A 24,781-nucleotide genomic window follows, 5' to 3' on the forward strand; every position below is an offset into this window, starting at 1 on the left:
TTTTATGTTCTAAATAGTATTATTTTCCCCTACTGGAGTGTGGGCTGTATTAGCTGCACCTCAAATGCAGGAAAGAAATTTACTATGATAAATGCCCTGAAAAAAAAAGCTAGCAAGAGTGCCATTACATTACATTACATTAACATTTATTTATAAAGCGCCAACATATTCCGCAGCGCTGTACAATAATGGTTTCCTTCGAGCATCTTTACAGACCGTTACCAAAAAAAACATGCTAGCATTCTTCTCTTTAACAACTATAGTTATGCAGAAATAATTTAAGGCTAATTGCACATTGGGCATCCTAGATGATGTGGACTGACAGTCAAAATTACCTTTCCCAGCTACAGCCACTTTCCATTCATATTAAAGAGGGACACATAACATAGTGCATTCTTATGCTGTCTAGTAGCTATTGCCCAGAATGCTATTGGTAAGGTAAAGCCTTACCAATAGCATTCTGTGCAATAATTAGCCGATTTCTCGTGTGCTAAAAACTAACGTACTCTTAATTTAACTGCATTACACCGCAGCTTTTAGACCTTTTTCCTACGTTTATTTGATCCTAGAAAATGTGATGGATTATGGCTGCTGTACACACTGAGCAGGGAGAGAGTTAAAACGTAGATGTGGCATAGTTTTCTTTGTGCCTGAATATAGAACTATATAACAGTAATGAAAGTAGGGCTAGTGCTATCGTTCCTTGCTCATCAGGCTCTTTCAATATCTATAGGGGCTCCCGTCAGGGCTTTCCCCGTCCCCTTTTTTTGATCTCACAATTAAGCCCCTAACAATAGCATTTAGACATATTCTGAATATTATGGGATTATGGATAGGTGACACATCACAAAGTACATTTATTTGCTGGTTGTCACATTGTTTATAACAAGACCAGTGACACCCGCCTAACCTTTATGCACTATTAAGTAAATTTGGTAAAATCTCTGAACTAGAAATAAACCCTTCTAAAACATATAGGGCTACACCATGAAACAGTCAAACGCTTGGCCCTAAACCTTTCGTTTCATTGGCAGAGTAAGGTAATACAATATGATCAATGGTGAACCCCCTTTTACTTGAAAAATACATTTATTGACAGGGGCAGTATGGTTAGGGATTGTGGTAAAAACATGAGCACACGGATATGCTGAGCAGATACCTTCTGTATTCAAGAGGGGAAGACGCATGACTTTTCAAGTGTAGACCTTAAAGTATAAAGTTACTTAGTGACAATGACAAAATAAAAATAAAACCAAGGACACAGGTCAAATCCAAGGGCAGAAGCTTTGCTAGAGGAACAACTTTTAGTTTGCCTTCAGTAGTCATACCTTCTACCTATTGAAACTGTGCCAAATCGGTTTGTGCTTCCAAATTAGAGTATGTATATTTATTTATAATGTGATAAACAATGCAATCTTTAAACTATACTTGTGGTGTACATGATGCAATCCTACAGTGCTTACAAAACTCATAGAAATCATGTACCCTGTATAATAAATAACATAGAAAGGCTATTTATTACATAATCACATGTAGTGCAAACAAATTAGAAACTTTATTTTCAGGTCCAAGTCCTAGTAGCCTTTTGTATAATGCACAGGTCTTCAGATCTAGAAAAATCCTGGCAAGATCTCTTCCATTTATCCATTTAAGTAATATCTGAAGCTCAACTTCACCTTTCATTCGTCTTTCCGTTTTGCCTTTCCAACTGGATCTACAATGATGGTGACTCCCCATGCTGCAAGAGCTGAGACACAGACAAAATATCAGTAACTGAACAGAGCATTTTTTCTGCCTTATTTTAAACTTATTTGTTGACCTTTAGACCTCATTAAATATTAAGCACCAGGTAAAGTGCGCAGCCATAGGGCAGGCAACAAGTAATAGTCCTGTGCCTTCCGGGACTGCTTTGCTTGTACATCTAAATGACATCCAAGTTAAAGGGCAGCACTAGGCCCTAGGCCCAGGCCTTTGTGACCTCGCCACAAATCCAGGCCTGCCAAAGCATATAATAGTCTTTATATTACTCAATTTATGCCATTCTTCTATATGCAGCTGTTTGAGAAGGTGGTAAATTCATTCAGTCAGGTTTCTTCAGCAGGATATACAATTATTCAATTATAATAGGGCTTGTGACAGGGCGAGATTGGCACTTTAAGGAAATAATAAAATTATAAGGGGTCCTAATGTTTATTTTGCTACAATATATAGCATGTTTTGCAAATCTGGATCAGATAGTAAAGGATGAAGTTAAATTAGCTCCTAAAAGAACACCCACTTTGGGTTCACTATTATCCCCAAGTCTGTCTAACAGATTCCTGGCAAAAAGCACCTGGTGAAATACGATAACCAGCTATAATTATTGAGCATCAGTCTGAACAGCTAAGGGGGGGGGGGGGTTCATTTTTTTTTTCAACTTTCTGGTCATCTACCAGCCTGTCATTAGAACCACTGCCTGGTTGCTAGAGCAAATTGAACCCTAGCAACCAGGCAGCTGGTGAAATTTCAAACTGGAGAGCTGCTGAAACAAATATAAAAATAATTAAACCCAACTACAAATTATCTTAGAATATTATGAAGCCCAGTTCACACCTTCTAGGTATCCCTGGTGTCTACTACCCAGGTATGGTTCATGGATTTAGGCATGCTTATAACTAGCCAATGGTTTTCAATTGTCTACTATAAGTTAGAATGAAGGCAAAACGTTTGTTAATTGTCCCCTGTTACTGTATTGGCACAAACTATATAATTGTTCATACACTCGTCCCGCAGCCGCTACCCGTACTCTTTAGCGTTACCGCCTATTGCCCCTTTATTCCTATTGGTTGTTCAACAGGAAATAACCTCCTGATTGGCTCCATGCAATTCGACCTTACCCATTGCAAAGGAGATTTGAGCCACAGTCCCCATTCCTACGGGACCCCCTTTTTTCATGGTGCTTCGGGCGATGCTATATACATAGGCACCAGACCCTATCAAGCCGGTGCCGCCGAGAATGCGGCAACTCCAACACTGACCGAAGAGCGGAGATTTTGCTGGAGGGGAGGCGCTCTCTGTGGAAGACATGCTTACAACAACGGAAGTGGGGCAAACGCTGACGGAAGTAGATGAACGCAGTTTATTATTTTGTGTCAGCTATTTCCGGGTGCGGTAGTTTCAGAGATATTGATGTAGCATTACCTCGGCATCATTCATGTTAGAAGTGCTTTCTCGCTGGTTTCTCAATAAGTAGCGTATAAATGTAGTTCATGCTGCTGCTGAACTTGTTAGTTATACATATCAGCTTGTAACCTTCCCCTGCAGCATAAGGGGAGAAGAAGCAAATGAACCAGGAGGTATAGTGGGGTACTGAATGACAGGAAGTTTCATAATGTTTATAAAAAATATGTGGGGACTTAGTAATTTTGCTTTGGGGTCCAGGAACTTTTTGTTAGGCATCAGCCACTGGAAACTACATAGCTACGGAGGGGCTCCTTTGTTTTCTGATTATTATTAACATTTATTTATAAAGCGGCAACATATTCCGCAGCGCTGTACAATAAGTGGGTTTCATACATTGGACATACAGAGTGACATATAAAGCAATCAATAACCGATACAAGAGGTGAAGAGGGCCCTGCCCAAAAGAGCTTACTGATGGCCCTGAAACTGCATTTCATGCTGCTAAAGACAATAATAACATAATAACAATAGTAAAAATATCAACATTCCCCTTAGACAACTGAAATGATACATTAATTTCTATCAAATTTTACCGCAACAAATGTACCTGTTGCTTTAATTAATCTAGTAAAGTTTAAGTGCACTCATTACTAAAATGGTTACTAACAGATTGAAAAGATGATCTGCAAAATTACATAACTAAGTATAACCCTCTTTAACACAAACAACTGATGGAATCTGGGCATACCTCCCAACTGTCCCGATTTTCGTGGGACAGTCCCTCTTTTGTCAGCTCAGCCCGCAGTCCCGGATTCTTACTGAAAAGTCCCTCATTTCCCTTTGATCTGCTGCACTGAAGCTAAAAAAGATACAAGTTTAATCAAAAGTAGCTTTTGGCAGAGAGCCCAGAAATCTTAATGAGTGTCACCTGCACTTAGATACATTGTTTCTCGCTTTTAATTAAATAAGAAGTTTGTGGCAGTGGCAGAGAGCCCAGAAAGGTAAAAAGCCCCCCTGCACTGAGATACAACTGTAACTAATAAGCTAAACAGGTCTCTTAGGGGAACTGAGACTCGCAGCTTAAAGGGCAATTCACCTTTTACAGCAAATCTGTAATAACACATAAAACATTACCCCAAAACCCCCAGAAATGTGTTCAAACTATAAATAACCTGCCAAATTTAGTCAAATGGGAGTGTTATTTAGGGGAAGTGGTTACAAAAATGGGTGTGGCCAAAAAATTGCTTCGCTACGCGTGGCATTTATTTTTGTCCCTCTTTCCGTTTTCAGAATGTTGGGAAGTATGATCTGGGATATGGCAGTGGTGGTAATGAAACTTAATGGTGCCACCTGCCATAGAGATCTAGACCTCACTTTTTGCTTCCTTTTCCTACCAAAAAAAAAAAGTATTTCTGAGGTTACATAAATATAACTCCGACTTACTTTTAAAATGGAAAGTAGGTAGAGCAATGTGGTGTGGTGTGATCTGTTTATCAAACAGTATATTAATAGAAAAATTATAACGTGGGACTACAAGGAAGCACAGAATAAGATATATATATATATATATATATATATAGTATAGTATTGAAAGTACAGAAAGTGATATAGCAATATAAAACCACTTTGCTTTTTTTCCAAAAAAAAACAAAAAAAAAACAGTGGCAAAGTGACTTAGAAAATAGTGACTTTCACCAATGCACCCAGTGAGTCAAACAACTCACCAGATGTTCATGGTATATAGCAACAACATATGAGTCCACCAGGTTACGCCCGATGTCTCACAATCACAGATGCTGCAGAACTCCAGATGGGCAGCAAGTCATGGAACAAACAGGATTCCAAAATAGTGCAATAGAGCTTTTATTAAAATATATGAAAATGCCACAAAATGGCTACTTACAATTTTCCAAACGTATGTAGTTTTACTAAGGTGGTAGCTCAACATGTTTCACGTGGAAATACACCAGGCTTCTTTGGGAACCAAGATCAAATATGAAGAATACATTCTTAGGTATTTAAAGTGTATTGCAGCCATATGGGGCCAGCATACACACGTGCTTGCCCACATTCCAACGCGCTTGCCCACATAATTAGACTCCGGTTCATATTTCGCCTTTCAGTTTCCCCTGAAGAAATTTTTATTGGGTTAAAATAAAAGCAAGTAAGAAGGGAGATGGGGAACAAGGGCAAGTAAAGGTCCTCTTGGTAAATGGCATTTAATAGGTATGTCCTGGCAAGCGAGTTGTTAAAACTCCCTGTAAACCTTATGTTCATGTACAGTCCTAAATGTTTTCTATATTTAGTCAGTTTTTCCATTATAAAATTACCAGAGCTATGCACAGCTAATGTTTGGATATATAAATGAGCAGAAAAGGTATAATAATTGAGGGTAAAAATTTTAGGCACCTTCATAATAGCTTACCTGGTACTCTTGTCAACAAAATGTACAAAATGCCAGTTTAGGAAACATGGTTCTTATATATGAATACTGATTTTCCCTTCTGCTATCTAGGCATGTCATCATGTATCTGATTTGAATGTTAATTTATTTCAGTGGAATACCAATGCAAAGACATTCAGTATTTTCCTCTGACCAGATGGATGGTGCGTCACTTTGTGCTGCTGGGAAAGATACAATATTTCTTGCAGAAACAAATCTTGAAGAAGCAACAAAACACGTTTTTTCTGGGTAAGAAGGAAAAAACACTGTCAAATAATATCTTGTGTATTTATATTGTCATCTTTATGTTGCAATTGTGAAAACGAAAATAAATTATGTAGCAGTGAAGCAGGAAATACATGATAATAAGAATAGACATTTCTTTTCCTCTTTATCTTCCAGTTTTATAATTTCTTTGTTTTACAGTGCAATTTCTTCACTACCTATTAACATTTTGTTTTCTACACATTTTTTCCACTTATCAATAGTGATCAGGTATATAACGTAATCTAAGTTACACCTATTAGATTTCCAGTCGTATTATACATGGATCATCATACTAACTCCCAGGTTTATTAAAATAGTGCTTAATTATATGAATATATTGTTAAAAATGAACTTTTCTACTGCTTTTTAACTTAAGGTTAATGGCCTGATTATATGATATATTAGAGGTGTAAGTCCAGAGTACATACATTTAGAAATATTATGTATTTGGGACATACAAGGAGTCCTTGGACAAGTCGAAAAATCATTTTGAGGGCTACATATCGCCTGCTATCTCCAGTTGGACTGCAGAAGCCTTGAAATACTACAGATGGGATCTATTATCTAGATTGCTTTGGACCTGGATGAGGGAGCTTATCCGTAATTTGGATCTTCATACTTTGTATACTAAAAGAATCCTTTAAACATTAATTAAACCCAACAGGATTGTTTTTCTTCCAATAAGGTTAATTATATCTTAGTTGTATGTATGTATGTATGTATGTATGTATGTATGTATATCTTTATTTATAAAGCGCTACTTATGTACGCATCGCTGTACAGTAGGATTCATTAATACAGACAGGGGGGTTAAATATAATGGATAAATACAAAGTACAACAATAAATACAAATAAATACAAGGTACAGTTGCAATAAGAGTCAGAACACAAGATGAAGGAGGTCCCTGCCCCGTAGAGCTTACAATCTATATGGGAGGGGTAACTAACAGACACAAATAGGCAAATATAAGTGCTATAGGTCACAGTGGGTGACATTACAGTATAAGTGCCAGTTTCCAGATCAGGTGCTGGGCGAGTGCTCCATAAGGTAGTCTTTAAGTTTAGTTTTAAAAAGACTGAGGGAGGATTCTCTCCGGAGGACATCAGGGAGGGAATTCCAAATGTAAGGGGCAGCCAGGCAGAAGGATTTAAGGCGGGAAACAGCAGTAGTAGTGGGGGGCGCAACCAAACGGTTGCTCTGCGAGGAACGAAGGAGTCGGCCAGGAACGTACGGAGACACCAGGGAAGAGATGTAGTGAGGAGCAGAGGAATGGAGGGCTTTGAAGGTTAAGAGAAGGAGTTTGTAAACTATTCTTTGTTTAACAGGAAGCCATGATAAGGCCTTTAGCAGGGGAAGGGCCTGAACTCTCCTGGATGAGAGGAGGAGAATTCTGGCAGCGGTGTTTAATATAGACTGTAGGGGGGAAAGATGGGAATTAGGGAGGCCGGTTAGCAGTAGGTTACAGTAGTCAAGTCGGGATAGGATGAGGGCATGCATGAGCAGCCTAGCTGTTACAGTAGAAAGAAAGGGCCGGATTTTGGCAATATTGCGTAAGAAAAAGTGACAGGTTTTGACAGTGGTGTTAGTATAGTCAGAGAAGGAGAGACTGGAGTCAAAGATCACCCCCAAACAACGCATGGAATTGACAGGGTTGATGAGGGTGCCTTCAATAGAGATAGAAAAGGGGGGAGTAGGACCAGGTTTAGGTGGAAAGATCATTAGTTCAGTTTTTGTTAGGTTGAGTTTGAGGTGGCGTTGGTTCATCCAATTGGAGATAGCCAGGAGGCAGTTAGAGATTTGAGTCTCAGTTTCAACTGTTAATGAAGGGGTCGAAAAGTAAATTTGGGTATCATCAGCATATAGATGGTATTTGAAGCCAAATAAACGGATAAGATCTCCCAAAGACAGCGTGTAAAGGGAGAACAGCAACGGCCCAAGTACAGAGCCTTGGGGTAAAGTACAGTGTACTCACAGGTGGATTTTCAATAAGGCTAGGGGAGATTAAGCACCTTAAAGAAAAAAAAAACTTATTCTGCTTTGCTCTGGAACCTTTAACTTCAGGGAAATCTTCTTACATTCCTGCAAACTCTGGTTCTGTTGTAATCACCTGTGCTCTGATTGGATCTTTCTTCTTTTGGCTTCTCCAATCAGAGCACAGCTCTCTTGACAGACAGTAAAACTGACCAATCAAGGCATTGACCTATCAAGATGTAGGCAGGGCTGGGGTGATATTACAAACTAAAGATACTGCAGAAATGAAGACTGATAAGAAGGATATACAGGCTGTAAACTTTACCTAAGAACCTCACAAACTCTGAACTTTTGCTGCAGATTTCATCCCACTCCCACAGGCACTATACTGTATCATCCTCCCACAGGTACTATATTGTATCATCATCCCACTCCCACAGGTACTATACTGTATCCTTATCCCACTCCCACAGGTACTATATTTTAATATTATTATTATATTATTTATAAAGCGCCAACATATTCCGAAGCGCTGAACAATAAGTGGGTTTCATACATTGGACATACAGAGTAACATATAAAGCAATCAATAACCGATAAAAGAGGTGAAGAGAGCCCTGCCCAAAAGAGCTTACAATCTATACTGTATCATCCTCCCACTCCCACAGGTACTATACTGTATCATCATCCCACTCCCACAGGTACTATACTGTATACTCATCCCACTCCCACAGGTACTATACTGTATACTCATCCCACTCCCACAGGTACTATACTGTATACTCATCCCACTCCCACAGGTGCTATACTGTATCATCCTCCCACAGGTACTATACTGTATCAACCTCCCACATGTATTATACTGTATCATCATCCCACTTCCACAGGTACTATACTGTATCATCCCACTCCCACAGGTACTATACTGTATCATCCTCCCACAGGTACTATATTGTATCATCATCCCACTCCCACAGGTACTATACTGTATCCTCATCCCACTTCCACAGGTACTATACTGTATCCTCATCCCACTCCCACAGGTACTATACTGTATCCTCATCCCACTCCCACAGGTACTATACTGTATCCTCATCCCACTCCCACAGGTACTATACTGTATCCTCATCCCACTCCCACAGGTACTATACTGTATCCTCATCCCACTTTCACAGGTACTATACTGTCTCATCATCCCACTCCCACAGGTACTATACTGTATCATCATCCCACTCCCACAGGTACTATACTGTATATGTTATAAAGGCTGAATTACTAACTGAAATTAAATCATTTTTTGTCACCTGGCATCTATAATATCCCTATTACACTTGCTCCAGTCCTAAATTTACTCTTTGGCTCGCAAAATAGTTGTTGTTGTTTTTTTGCACTTACTTTTTTTCTTACTTTCGTTATTGTTTTGTTCATTTCTAGTTAGTTACAATGGGGCCTCATGAGACTGCATAGCTGGGAAACAAACTAATGTTAAGTATCAGTGCCAGTGTTATAGTTTGAGGGCCTGAATATCTCACTGCATCTCACTGCATATAATGTGCTGGTTTTGTAAATATAGATTGCATTTGACTGTATATAATGTACCTGGGATGTTTGTACCCACTGCCTTTCTCTGTATTAAACTAAAACACATTTAAAGAGATACTGACACCAGAAATGAAACCTTTTTTACATCTGTCATAACATTGTCTTTGCATGATATTTATAATTTTGCCATAAAAGTATTTGTCCAAGCTTTTACATTCCCTATCTGATCCACCATGTTCCTCTATGAAGAGGCGGCCATATTTGTCCAGCAGGAGGCCGTTAGCATTAGAAGCTGTAACTGACAGGCTGAGAAGGGACAGTCAGGCTGGCAAAACAGTCAGGTTTTGGGATTTCAAGTAACAATTACTTACAAAAGCAAACCTAGCAGCAAAAAATGATCAACACGACCTATAGGCAACTTTTTATGTAGATTCAAATTTTAAAAAGTTGTTTTTCATGTCAGTATCACTTTAAGCTAACTGATCACAAACACAAATGGATGGCAAACCCCTCACTAAAGTGAATGTATGAATACTAAGCATTTTAAGGTAAAAAAAGCCCCCCCTCCCGCACTTTTGCACAGTTTCCCTGGAAGGCAGTGGGAATGGCAAGAGGTAGTTGGGAGGTTCATTTTTTATGCCAGCAGCAAATCCACTAAGTCTCACATTAGCTTTAGGTCAGTCTATGAATGGCCCATCTTTAGCCTCTCTAAACAAAAAAAAAAATCACCCACCGCCTATGAGGGTACTGTTTTATTATTGCAGAGATAAAGGAAATATATTTTAATAATTTGAGTTATTTCCTGTAAATCTGAGGAGAACCCACTTTTACTATAAAAAAAAGTAGTGAGAAAACTTGACATTTCTTCTTTCCTGATAATCTACAATTGCATCTGGCAGATGGGCTGTCCATTGTTTATTTGTATCCATATTTTTGCAGACTTATATACTGTGGCATTTTAAATTCAAAATACAGGTATGTTTGTTATTTGTACTGACAAATTGCTATAGGACAAGTGCACTCACACTTTTCTAGACATTCTTCTGGGCCTTTAAAATGATGCATCCAATCCAAAAGGCTCATTTACAAATACTAATGCAAAGCATTTAAATGGACACAAAACTGAGCAACCTTAAAATGAGTGCCAATCAACCTGCTCAAGCCCAGCACAAGTTATGAAAACTGCATGCCAAATAGCTGCTAGGTCTGTGACCCAGTTATTATACTCCTACATTCAGATGCAAACAGGCACACTAATGGAGAGAGATCGGAGTGTGTGGTTTCAAATAGATTTGCTGCTTTTAACAACAAAATGTTGCTTGCAGCAGGAAATTTGGATATTAGTACTTGTTATATTTATTCATAATTATTAATATGGATGTAGAGGATACAAAATGAAACTGGAAAAGACAACAAAAGGAAAACTCTTGGATATGATGACTGGAGAATAGAAGGAATGAAGACTTTGCAGAAACAAAATTACATTTTACTGTACTAAAGATACAGGTTTAAAAGTCACAATTGGCTCCAGGCAAAATACAGTTCTAGCATATGTAATGTTCCCATTCTGCAGCCCATAGATATAACACAAGGAGCTGGCTATAGTGTTTGGAAGGAAACCACGCAGTCTCTAATCTACTGGAAAATAATGCTGAACCATACATATAAATCCCTTGCAGTAAAAATAACTGGTATTGCGTGAATGCAGAAGGAACACAATCATGAACCTGGGCACAGAAAAAAGTGAATTACGACATTTGCTAGAACATGGAACTTAAAAATGTTTAAATCAGCAAACTTGTTTCATTCTAAAATGGCAGCACACATCAGTTTAAGCCACAGAGCTCTGACATGCTGATTGTCAAAGAATCATAGTAATTATATTCTTTTGTATTCAGCACTACACTGGTTAATTATGTGAGTGGAGGGTTTTGTTTTTTATATGAAGCCATCTCAAGAGCCACTTTTCTGGGAGTGTGTGATTTCTTTCTTCTCACGTTTTGTAGCCAATGTTCCTTACCCCTTCCTGCTTTCCCTCATCTTAATTCCAATCGGAATTTCAGCAGCTAGGGCCCAATTCAACCTAGCAACCAGGCAGTAGTTTTAAAGAGGGACAGGAATATGTACAGAAAAGCCAAGATAAAAAAAAAGTAATAAAAAGTAATTGGATAATAAAAAAGTAATAAAAATTAACAAGCTACATTGTAAATGAAATTGTAGCCTTACTGGGCAATAGTTTTTGGCTGCCAGTGTCATTTGAAAAGAAGAGGAGATGAGGAGGGTAAATATTTTAAATACCGTAAAAGATCTGATGATGAAGACCAGTGAAAAGAGTTGCTAAGAATAAGCCATTCTACAACATACTAAAAGTTAACCTGAAGGTGAACCTCCTTTAAGCTGTGTGTTTCCATATTATTTTTGTTACAGTCACTGTCTTGTCACAGGTGGTGAGTACCAGTCTTTTATATCCGTCCAATCTGCCCCTGCATACCCAGCAGTCTACCAAGCCCCTATTCTCAACAAACACTGCTTAGCAATATATTTATATAATGCCTAACCTGGCCTAACCTCAAAAACGGGCTTGAAAGGAGAAAGCCCCAAAAAACAGTGCTGTCCTCATTACCCAGGGACAACTCAGTTTCAGAAACTCTGTCCCCCAAGAAAATGTCTCCCCTGCAGAAAATGACACATGGCATAAGGGGCAATGAGCATGGTACATAAGGGGATGATAATGGCACAGTGGGGGAGAAATAGGAAGAAGGGCACAGAGGGGAACTGAAACTAAGTGAATGAAAGAAAAGAAAAAGGGGTAAGGTAGAGATTAATGCACAAGGGGAAGAAGGGAGGGAATGGCATATGATGACATATTAAGGGAAGAGAAAAACAGGAACAAAGTAGAAAATATGGGAATCTTATGATATGATATCTTATGATAAATTGAGATGGAAAAAAGGAGACACAGGCACAAATTGAGAAGGTAAAATGTAATAGGAGTGCAAGTAGGAACAGTTCATTTGCCAGTTACATGTAAGGCCCATAGTCAGGCACAGTAAACAATGTTGGGATTGGGTATTACCGTACCTAACCAACTAAATCCAGGGTCAGATTAGGGTGTGCAGGGCCCACTGCATCCCCACATCACCACAGGGGCCCTCGCTACCTGCCCAACCCCACCCCCTCCCCCTAACACCCGTACATTATACTTATCTTTAGCGCAATTGGGGGAGGTAGATCTGTGGGGAAGCACTAGTGGGGATTGGGGCTGGGTAGGTGGGGCCATCCAGGTTTTTTCCTGGTGCCCGCTGGCCTAGTCCAACCTTGGCTAAATCTGTTTTTGTACATTTGATGTTTATTCTCATGCACCCAGTACCGATAAGACTTTCTCTATATTGCTACCAGAACACAAAGGGTAGCATCAGTTTGCTACTGGCACTTTTTATAATGTATACAACATTTTATAGATTTGAACTGCATGTTTGTTCATTGCACCTAAGGTGCAAATAGAGCAAATCCATTATAGGACGTGTTTGTTTTTTTACCCTGCTGTTAAGTCTAACTTCATTTGTATTGATTCCATGGCAATTGAAAGCCCAATTATTTCAATGTATTTTCTCTCTTGACACCAGCTTGCTAGAGGCACTGCTTTAATCTTTCCTAAACAGATTGGTAAGGAATGGCAAAGCAGATTAGTAAAAGCCACATATTTGTTTCAGTATTGGTAGACTTAATACTAATCTTTGGAATGTTACTGTAATTGTAATCATCACTGAATAGGAATTTTGTTACCCTCATATTATGAAGATATGTATATTATATTAACCATAAGTCCTGCCTTGCACAAATGGTAAAAACAAATAAAGTTTAACTGTGATTTTTTCAGTTTAATTGATTTTGAGGCAATTCAGCAAACATTGCCATAATTTATTTCCTATTTGCAGGAATCCAGTTGCTAGTTGGGGTAGCAAGACAAAAAAGCCATGTAACTGCACTAGATCTCAGTGCCTAAAATTGTAAGTAACATTCGATTATTTAGATGAATACCTGTATTTTTTATCATAGTCATTGTAAAACATTCAGAGACGTGCATACAATTCTATAATACTGAACTGTAGAGGCCTTTTTATGTTTTCTGAATCCTAGAGAACCAGTACAATAAAATAAATCATCTATAATAATATGCAGCAGTTACAGACATTTAATAAGAAGAATAGGTGTTGCACATACCCCTATACATATACTGTATGCTAACTGAGATTACTTTCCTCGTTTTTAAATAGTAAAGTGCCCTCACTCTCTGCAGGTCCCTTGCTGTTAGGCAGTAGGGTTGCCCCTCTTACACCAGCCACATATTGAATCCACATCCTGCATGGCTAATTAGCAACTAATTTAGATGCATGCTGCAGACTAAACTGATTTATGTGCAGCCATGAAGCATGCCTCTACATTAATTCTAACTTGCCATGTAGGATGTGGACTTAATATGTGCCCGTTAATAAAGGGGTGAAGTGGCAACCCTATTAGGCAATGACAAGAGTGACCTGGAACAGACATGCATGAAGCAGCAAAAAATACTTTGTTTTCTAAAGTAATAAACCTAGTTATGTTGTTTGCGGCTTGGGGACCAGCAAAGAGTAGATTCTGTTTTATTAAGGGCTAAACCCCACAAGTGCTTTTTTGCAGATGTGTCGGCTTGACAAATCACATGCAACAAATTGATTGTAGCCATGTGTGTTAAAATATAATGTAAGTGATACAAAAATCAGATGTGTAAAGTACATGTAATGTTTTCCATCTAACGTGACTGTTGGATGTAAACGCAGCGTGTTCGGTCCACATCCGACACATTATTTTCTCATTGAAATACATTGACCGTCGAGTGTAGATGCAAGAAGAAAATACTACATCCAACTTTATCTGACCTGACTTTACATTACAGCCTAAGGAGATCAGATTTTGTAGGATCCCTAAAATCTCATGCTGTTGCAAGGTGTTGCATGGAGGATCAGATTAAATCTGTCCCACAAAATCATGACGTTTAGCCCTAAATGTGCAAAAAAGAGCAGACTATATGAAGTAGAAAGCTTTATTACTTATAACTGCTAGTTTTCATGCTGAAGTTAGAACACGTGGAACACTTTATTGGGGCAGAATTATCTGTGTGTGAGATTAGAGCTCACCATAGTAAAATTCTACCACACACATTCATTTCTATGGGATTTTTACAGGCAAATTACACTTAATTTTTACCCATTCATAAATATTAAAAAATCTTTTGGCAGGCCTAGATTAAATTCCCCATTTCCCCATTGGTGATTTTTTTTTCGAAACTGCTGCAAAATTTCATTAAAAAAAAGCAAATTTTTTGCAGTTTTGCAAATTTTTGATAAAGCGAAATGGGACATATTCACTCTTCACTATATCTGACTACACAGGCAGAACACCCGTGCCCATGTGAGATTTCTGTAAGGCCTTAGGTATTTATAATAGTATTTTGACATATTGACCTTTTAAAAACAACCCCCTTATTACTGTGTTCTAACTTTTGCCACTGTGAGGCAATACCGGGAAAGGGTCACAGCAGCATTCTCCTAATTAGATTAATAGAATTATAATTTCTTGCGCTAACCCATAGCATTTAAAGGCTTAATATCCACTGTCACAAGACTGATCTGGGAATGGGTATGGCTGATGCAGCAGAAAGTCTTATCATTTTTGATGTCTTATCATTTTTAATGTACAGCTAGCTGTAGAGCTAGCTGCACACCAAAGAACTGTAGCAATGCAACCTTAATCACTATTGTCTATTTTAGAAAGAAATGTAACTGTATAACTAATTTTATAAAGAACCACTCCACACTGCACGCTGCTAGATCACAACTAGTGTTGTGTGGGCCAACCTGAAACCAATGACAGTTGGATTTGGACTGGCACAGTTCAATTCCTGCAGGTGGTAGGCCAAACATTTTGAGTGGCCCCAACCCATCAAATGTCAGCTCTCTCCAATTCCACCCACCTTCTGTTGGCCATCAATTATTTATATTCTCGTGCCTGCCTCACATCCCTATAGTAATCTCGGAGAGGGCATGGGTATATAAATAAGCACAGTGCACTGACTTGGTTTGGGAACTGGTCGGGAGCTGGTCAGTTAGGGTTGGGAGCGGGTGGGTTAGGGTTGGGAGCGGGTGGGTTAGGGTTGGGAGCGAGAAGCAGACCAAGTTTTTTTACTCATTTCAAATTAATTGCATGATATATACAGTGGCTTGCAAAAGTATTCGGCCCCCTTGAACTTTTCGACATTTTGTCACATTACAGCCACAAACATGAATCAATTTTATTGGAATTCCACGTGAAAGACCAATACAAAGTGGTGTACACGTGAGAAGTGGAAGGAAAATCATACATGATTCCAAACATTTTTTACAAATAAATAACTGCAAAGTGGGGTGTGCGTAATTATTCAGCCCCCTTTGGTCTGAGTGCAGTCAGTTGCCCATAGACATTGCCTGATGAGTGCTAATGACTTAATAGAGAGCACCTGTGTGTAATCTAATGTCAGTACAAATACAGCTGCTCTGTGATGGCCTCAGAGGTTGTCTAAGAGAATATTGGGAGCAACAACACCATGAAGTCCAAAGAACACACCAGACAGGTCAGGGATAAAGTTATTGAGAAATTTAAAGCAGGCATAGGCTACAAAAAGATTTCCAAAGCCTTGAACATCCCACGGAGCACTGTTCAAGCGATCATTTAGAAATGGAAGGAGTATGGCACAACTGTAAACCTACCAAGACAAAACCGTCCACCTAAACTCACAGGCCGAACAAGGAGAGCGCTGATCAGAAATGCAGCCAAGAGGCCCATGGTGACTCTGGACAAGCTGCAGAGATCTACAGCTCAGGTGGGGGAATCTGTCCATAGGACAACTATTAGTCGTGCACTGCACAAAGTTGGCCTTTATGGAAGAGTGGCAAGAAGAAAGCCATTGTTAACAGAAAACCATAAGAAGTCCCGTTTGCAGTTTGCCACAAGTCATGTGGGGGACACAGCAAACATGTGGAAGAAGGTGCTCTGGTCAGATGAGACCAAAATGGAAGTTTTTGGCCAAAATGCAAAACGCTATGTGTGGCGGAAAACTAACACTGCACATCACTCTGAACACACCATCCCCACTGTCAAATATGGTGGTGGCAGCATCATGCTCTGGGGGTGCTTCTCTTTAGCAGGGACAGGGAAGCTGGTCAGAGTTGATGGGAAGATGGATGGAGCCAAATACAGGGCAATCTTGGAAGAAAACCTCTTGGAGTCTGCAAAAGACTTGAGACTGGGGCGGAGGTTCACCTTCCAGCAGGACAACGACCCTAAACATAAAGCCAGGGCAACAATGGAATGGTTTAAAACAAAACATATCCATGTGTTAGAATGGCCCAGTCAAAGTCCAGATCTAAATCCAATCGAGAATCTGTGGCAAGATCTGAAAACTGCTGTTCACAAATGCTGTCCATCTAATCTGACTGAGCTTGAGCTGTTTTGCAAAGAAGAATGGGCAAGGATTTCAGTCTCTAGATGTGCAAAGCTGGTAGAGACATACCCTAAAAGACTGGCAGCTGTAATTGCAGCAAAAGGTGCTTCTACAAAGTATTGACTCAGGGGGGCTGAATAATTACGCACACCCCACTTTGCAGTTATTTATTTGTAAAAAATTTTGGAATCATGTATGATTTTCGTTCCACTTCTCACATGTACACCACTTTGTATTGGTCTTTCACGTGGAATTCCAATAAAATTGATTCATGTTTGTGGCTGTAATGTGACAAAATGTGGAAAAGTTCAAGGGGGCCGAATACTTTTGCAAGCCACTGTATATATATACAAACCGGATTCCAAAAAAGTTGGGACACTAAACAAATTGTGAATAAAAACTGAATGCAATGATGTGGAGGTGCCAACTTCTAATATTTTATTCAGAATAAAACATAAATCACGGAACAAAAGTTTAAACTGAGAAAATGTACCATTTTAAGGGAAAAATATGTTGATTCAGAATTTCATGGTGTCAACAAATCCCAAAAAAGTTGGGACAAGTAGCAATAAGAGGCTGGAAAAAGTAAATTTGAGCATAACGAAGAGCTGGAAGACCAAATAACACTAATTAGGTCAATTTTGGCAACATGATTGGGTATAAAAAGAGCTTCTCAGAGTTGCAGTGTCTCTCAGAAGCCAAGATGGGTAGAGGATCACCAATTCCCACAATGTTGCGCAGAAAGATAGTGGAGCAATATCAGAAAGATGTTACCCAGCGAAAAATTGCAAAGATTTTGCATCTATCATCATCAACTGTGCATAACATCATCCGAAGATTCAGAGAATCTGGAACAATCTCTATGTGTAAGGGTCAAGGCCGTAAAACCATACTAGATGCCCGTTATCTCCGGGCCCTTAAACGACACTGCACCACAAACAGGAATGCTACTGTAAAGGAAATCACAGAATGGGCTCAGGAATACTTCCAGAAACCATTGTCAGTGAACACAATCCACCGTGCCATCCGCCGTTGCCAGCTTAAACTCTACAGTGCAAAGAAGAAGCCATTTCTAAGCAAGATCCACAAGCTCAGGCGTTTTCACTGGGCCAGGGATCATTTAAAATGGAGTGTGGCAAAATGGAAGACTGTTCTGTGGTCAGACGAGTCACGATTCGAAGTTCTTTTTGGAAATCTGGGACGCCATGTCATCTGGACCAAAGAGGACAAGGACATCCCAAGTTGTTATCAACGCTCAGTTCAGAAGCCTGCATCTCTGATGGTATGGGGTTGCATGAGTGCGTGTGGCACGGGCAGCTTGCATGTCTGGAAAGGCAGCATCAATGCAGAAAAATATATTCAGGTTCTAGAACAACATATGCTCCCATCCAGACGTCATCTCTTTCAGGGAAGACCCTGCATTTTTCAACAAGATAATGCCAGACCACATTCTGCATCAATCACAACATCATGGCTGCGTAGGAGAAGGATCCGGGTACTGAAATGGCCAGTCTGCAGTCCAGATCTTTCACCTATAGAGAACATTTGGCGCATCATAAAGAGGAAGGTGCGACAAAGAAGGCCCAAGACGATTGAACAGTTAGAGGCCTGTATTAGACAAGAATGGGAGAGCATTCCTATTCCTAAACTTGAGAAACTGGTCTCCTCGGTCCCCAGACGTCTGTTGAGTGTTGTAAGAAGAAGGGGAGATGCCACACAGTGGTGAAAATGGCCTTGTCCCAACTTTTTTGGGATTTGTTGACACCATGAAATTCAGAATCAACATATTTTTCTCTTAAAATGGTACATTTTCTCAGTTTAAACTTTTGTTCCATGATTTATGTTCTATTCTGAATAAAATATTAGAAGTTGGCACCTCCACATCATTGCATTCAGTTTTTATTCACAATTTGTTTAGTGTCCCAACTTTTTTGGAATCCGGTTTGTATATATATTTGCCAGCACCCAGGGCTTTTGATTTTCTCTAGGGTGTGCTCCATTTGATCTTGTGTGTATATATATATATATATATATATATATATATATACAATACATCAAGGAGGCTGGCACTCACGTTTAAATCCAAAACATCATGCCTGGGTGCAGTTCCGAAGTATGGAATATGCAAAATGATGCAGGAAGGAACCGCTCTCACAGCGGTGGTTCAGCCGAAACGTCAGTTGTCGCGCCGTTCTAAATAAAGTTCTTTATGGATGACTAAGACCTGTGAGAGCGGTTTCTTCCTGCATCATTTTATATATATATATATATATATATATATATATATATATATATGTAGGGACCCATAGGGTTAAGCTCCCTATGGCTTTACAGCCCTACCTCTTCACATATATAATGTTATTGGGCAAAGACTTTGTACTTAGTTACAGTTAAGTCACTATTCCCTATTGGTCTAGTTAGGTTGACCACACCCCTTGCAGACAGATATAATGTCTAGCAAGGATGTGTGGCCTCCTCTTTGGCTGCCTTCTCTCTTCCAGTGCAAAGCTCCATTGAGCCTGGGAGCAGAACATAGGCCCCAGAAGCCATTATACCCCATCCCCTCTGGAGAAGTCTGGAACAGGGCCCCGTGAACAAGGTTTAGTAAGCACAGCAGGTCTGTTATAGCACTTTCTAGGAAAGTGACATAGTTAGAAAGGGCAGTTTAATAGCCCCAACAAAGGAGAGTTAGTTTGGGAGTATCCTCCTATCCGGCAATGTTGCCTCAGTGTAGGGCCACGGAGTAGAGATAGTGACAGGTTAGAATAAAACCCTGATCCCTTCTCACCCGGTGGACTCATATACTAGAGGTTATCAACCTGAAGGACAGTCTACCTCCACAAGCGTATTAAGCTGAAAGGTGTATTTACCCTGCCCAGACTCTACCAAGAGGTGGGATAAAACGGTGTACACCCTCTCTTCTTCCTCAGAGTGTACTGTCAAGTAACATCTACCTCTGCTTGTGTGTGAGTATTCTGATAACCCTGTTACAATCGTGTCTTGGACAAATAAACTTGTATCATAGTTCAAACTGAAGAATCTCTCTGGCATCCATATTTATTACACCTGCACTACACAGTTTCAGTGAGTTGTAGTTCAGCTCCATCCAGGTGTCCAGGCCCATCCTAAGAAAAAGAGTCGCATGTAACCCATGCTCTCATATAGCTACTTGCCTGGTTTTACCTGTTTATAGCCAAAATAGTGTTACATATATATATGCTGAAAAAATGTATTCTTTATAAATATTGCATGATTATTTGCAGATATTGTGATTGCTTTGCAAATGGAGATTTGTGCAACAACTGTAATTGTAGCAATTGTTACAACAATGCAGAACACGAGTTGGAACGCTTCAAAGCTGTTAAGGTAAATTCATATTCCTGAAGCCTTGATTTATCTCAATATCCTTTGTTAGTATTATCAAGTTTATATTATGTCTTTCAGTTGGCTGGTTTTCTTACACCTTACAATGTCTTCATATCTTGCACACTAAGGGGTATATTTATCATGCTGTTTAAAAAGTTGAGTGAAGTATTACCGGTGATGTTGCCCAGGCAGCAAATAGACTGTAACTGTTTGAAAAGCAAAGCATCTAATTGGCTGCTATAAGCAACATCACCGATAAAGTTTTACTCCACTTTTTAGCATGATAAATATACCCCTTCGACCAGTGATGTCACATTTCATTAAATGTTAATCCAGATACCTTGCCAATGCTGTTCTATGCCCACCAAATACCACATACTGGAACATACCGCTTACTGTACTATGATTTAATTTTTTAAACTGCACTACACTTAATTGAATTTATTTTGAATATTTATTATTATTTCTTTAAGGCGTGTCTTTATCGAAACCCAGATGCATTCCAGCCTAAAATAGAAAAAGGAAAAATAGGAGATGTTAAACCTCGACACAATAAAGGATGCAACTGCAAGCGTTCTGGCTGTTTTAAGAATTACTGTGAATGTTATGAGGTTTGTAACACTTTCACTTAGCAACTTTTTTTGTATAAAGAATGCTAACACATCCATCTGTTTTGACCTAAAAGGATCTTTTTAATAGGATGCAAGAGGCATATGTTACAGTACAGTATATTTTTGTCTTGATTTCAATAATATATATCCTCATTTTAGTCCATTATACACCAAATGTGTTACTCTGGTGCTGGCCATTTTTGTGGTTTTTAAAACAATATCATACTTTGCAAACTGGATAACTGGCAAGAAGAAGAGGGCTCTTTGGATTTTGCAAAGAGAAAATCATTAGCCAATTTGCTTAGAGCGATATTAGGATCTGATTACAGAGCTCATTTACTAAGATGGGCAAAATACAAGTACCTATAGCACATTGCCCTGTTTACCCACACTGCACAGCTCACTTATTTTACAAATGGTTTTAACAAATTGGCACATTTATCAAAGTATTTACTGCTTTCATCCTTGCATTAGATCTCCAGCATGTGTTTGTTAAACTCCAGAAAATGGCAATAAAATCTCCATGATTAGTTATCTGGGCTTAATTGCGGAAAGTTCATTTTCATGAGCTCTATTGTCAACCCAGGTTTATGGATATCAAGAGACTTGAAGGATTCCCATCTGCTTTTTTTGTGACTCTTTATCATCATTAAGTTCTTCTCTGCAGAAGAGCACTTTCAATTCAAACATCTTCCCTTAGGGATTCCCACTTCCTCGAGGGTGATCAGTCTATCTACATTATAAAGTATACAGACATGGGGGTAATTTACTTTGTCTGGTGCAAATCAGCCTTGTCCTTATTACCTGCCATTTGTATTTATAATTCTTACTCCTTCTGCACATTGTTCAGTTAATTCCTCAAGATTTCCGTGTGGGTGGCGCAACAAATTTCTTAATATTTAGTACCAGCCATTTGTGCCTTCCTCGTGAATACAGTTCTGTTGAATGTTCATGGTACAAAGTGTAGGGTGGGGTGCAAATGTACAAAAAATATGGCAATTTGTGACATTTTCTTTTCCTCCTAATCTGTGTTTTGTAAATATATCCTTGCTGGTATCCATTTTAAAATTGCATGTCCTCAGTTGGCACTGCTAAGCTTCTAGTTTCTGTTTCCGAAAGCAATGTCAGCAGAAGACCTATTTGTGAGAGCCATGGGCAAGCAGCTACCTGCAAGCCTAACACAATGCACAATGGTGTAATGTCAGTGGTGTAAAGGTTGCTGCCATTGGACTCAGGAGCAGTGCAAACATTCTTTGGAGTGATGAATCATGTGTTATTATCTCTGCAGTCTGGTGAGCAAGTCTGGTTTTGGTGGGTCCAGGGAGAACACTTCTTGCCTAAATGTGTAATACTGCAGTCTTGTAGAGGACAAATAATGATCTGCTTAGAGAAACCATGAAAATCAAAATGAATGGTAGGACTAACGATACATATGCAAGGTGTAAAAGTTGCTATGGTTTTATCCACAGTGCAGCAGTTTTCCCCCAAAATACAGCCATCCGCATAATAGGATGCACCACAATTTTGGTGCAGTTCACTAATGCAGCATACAGGTAGAAACCATATTTATAAATTGTGTGCAAGTTGCATGGTATGTTTTCCTTACTGCATTTGTGTGCACTTAATGTTACTAATGTCATTAGGATCCAGTCCACTGGGAATGCAAGTCAGTTGTGGATGCACAACATAACTGTGACCTGCTAATGGAACCGTGGCATTATAGGCAACTTAAGGCTGTGTTAATTCTATGCATCCATTTTGGCATTTGACTTCAAAATTCATCAGGACAGGCTGAATGTGCACATTTGGTGCTTGCCACAAGATTCTAAGGAGTTTGTATACTTCTGTGAATTGCATCAATTGATATACAAGTTTTTAGCACTTTGCAGTTGAACTTATGTTTGTTTATGTTTGTAAATAAGCCCATAGTGAATGCTGCTTGAATGGCAAATTCTTGCATTCCCTCACAATACTTGCTCCTGTGTGCCACATGCAGTATTAATGCTATATGAAGTGCATCTATTAGACTAATATGTTTGGTTTTGTCCTTCTTACTTTTCAGGCTAAAATAGCTTGTTCTTCTGTATGTAAATGTGTAGGATGCAAAAATGTAAAAAGCCTAGATTCTGGAAGGTAAGCCACTTCAAATATAGTTTTTGTGCAACTGAAATAATTCTGTAAAGCAAAAAAAAAAGCTCTTGTAAGATCAGTAGTAGAACCAGGGTACATACTAAGGTTTGGCACTTTTTATATTATTAGTATAGATTTGTGCAACAGAGATTCAAGCTATTTTGCTGTCTGAAGCAGTAGATTCCATCCATTTCACACTGAGCCATTGCCTTCTCCACCCTCTTACCTCTAGAAATTACATTACCCCATTAAGGAAAAATAAGAACCTTCTAGTGGTCCAATATATCCTGAAAAAGTAATTGTGTATGGCTGCACGTGTGGCTCTCCCTCACTTCATCTCCCCATGGTTGCAGGGGTGCATGGTCTATAGCAGGGATCCCCAACCTTCTATACCCGTGAGCCACATTCAAATGGAAGAAGTTTTGGAGAGCAACACAAGCATGAAAAAGTTCCTGTGGTTTCAAACAAGAGCTATAATTGGCTATTTGGTAGCCCCTATGTCGACTGGTAGCCTATAGAAATGCTCTGTTTGGAACAGAATGTCTTGTTTGTCCACTTAGTACATTTTTATACCTGAATTCCAGTGTAATTGCAACCACCACATTGCAGTGGAAATATTTCTAGAAAAAAAAAGAATGAGTAGTGAATAGCATGTAACTGCCGACAACATGTAAGGGGCAGAACTGGGCATGGGCCTACACTTAAACTCCCCTTTGTTGTGTGCTATTTACTGGTTGCAAGAGGGAATACCTATAGGCACAACCCAGTAAGAGCCCTATAGCAAGGCAGGTGCTAATTCCAGGTATTCCTTGGGTCTCAGCGCACTGTGCCTTACACCTGATACTCTAAAGCTAAGCTAACTAATACACTAAAAGTCCTTTGGAGAAATGTTTATCCCTTTGGTCTGTTCTTAAGGAACAAAACCAAGAATCCAACTGTAAATTAGTCACATTATCATTTATTCCTTCACAGTATTATCCCGACCTGCACTTCCAGGGAAGTGATAGAAGCTACATGTGCTTGTCTCCTAGCACAAGCTGAAGATGCAGAAAAAGAAGGAAGATCAAATTCTCTGGCTGAACAAAGCATAATAGAAGAATTTGGCAAATGCTTAACCCAGATTGTCCACCCTAAGGTCTAAAGGGACATTCTTCAATGTCAACGGCAGTATTTACAGATATAACCGAATATGGATTATTTATGGATTTATTTATATTTCATGCAGTCTAAAAAACATGTTGATGTTGAAAACTCAAACTTGTACTTACATTTATTTGTAAAATTGTAACTTCCATGTATTCGAATTCAGTGTTAAAATGGATTTTTAGTTACCACCCTGACACAAGCAAAAAGAGGCCGACACCCATTTACAAACAGAGCAGTCAGTGAGCTATGGGTGCAGGATATCCTCTGATCTGCCTATGCCAAGGCCCCTTTTCCTTACTTCCTGTTGAGCCATGTATGCCTGAAACTATGCATGCAAGCTGAAAGCAAACTGACCATTATGGGCAAATAATACCCTGTAATGACTGACTATTCAAGGCCAGAAATTAGTTACAGGGCTCACTTCTCCTTCTCTGGGGATCCTTAGTAACTTGGCCACAAAGGGAATTTTCAGATATTGAGACACATATCTATGGCCTTACATTGTAGGTTTTAAAATACTGTAGAATAAAAAATGCACAAAAGGTTCAGCTGAAAAAAACTTTCTTTTGAAAATGATTTACCCAACAATCCTCCTGCTCAGTATTCCTCTAAACCCACTGTA

At 39.2% G+C, this 24,781-nt stretch overlaps 1 protein-coding gene across 3 annotated transcripts; it reads left to right on the forward strand.

The window, feature by feature from the left end:
- The first annotated feature begins 2,564 nt into the window (after positions 1–2,564).
- tesmin (testis expressed metallothionein like protein) lies at positions 2,565–24,270 on the forward strand. 3 transcript variants are annotated; one of them, XM_018093448.2, is made up of 7 exons: positions 2,565–3,103; positions 5,720–5,854; positions 13,326–13,397; positions 20,170–20,272; positions 20,746–20,883; positions 22,946–23,016; positions 23,986–24,270. In XM_018093448.2, the coding sequence occupies exons 2-7, from the start codon at positions 5,730–5,732 to the stop codon at positions 24,152–24,154; spliced, it is 678 nt and encodes a 225-aa protein (XP_017948937.1). In that variant the 5' UTR covers positions 2,565–3,103; positions 5,720–5,729; the 3' UTR covers positions 24,155–24,270. The 3 variants fall into 3 exon arrangements, with proteins under 3 accessions (XP_017948937.1, XP_017948936.1, XP_031756546.1); XM_018093447.2 differs by having other exon boundaries at positions 2,571–3,145; XM_031900686.1 differs by lacking the exon at positions 22,946–23,016 and having other exon boundaries at positions 2,573–3,145.
- Positions 24,271–24,781: the final 511 nt, after the last annotated feature.

This window comes from Xenopus tropicalis, chromosome 4 (genome assembly GCF_000004195.4).
Source record: "Xenopus tropicalis strain Nigerian chromosome 4, UCB_Xtro_10.0, whole genome shotgun sequence".
NCBI classification, from domain to species: Eukaryota; Metazoa; Chordata; class Amphibia; order Anura; family Pipidae; genus Xenopus; species Xenopus tropicalis.

Bases quoted from the DNA above. Each gene is read 5' to 3' on its own strand.
- tesmin (XM_018093447.2), top strand. From the start codon at position 3,108: ATGAACGCAGTTTATTATTTTGTGTCAGCTATTTCCGG. The intron at 3,146-5,719 runs GTGCGGTAGTTT...AATTTATTTCAG, and splicing joins TTTGTGTCAGCTATTTCCGG to TGGAATACCAATGCAAAGAC. The intron at 5,855-13,325 runs GTAAGAAGGAAA...TCCTATTTGCAG, and splicing joins ACAAAACACGTTTTTTCTGG to GAATCCAGTTGCTAGTTGGG.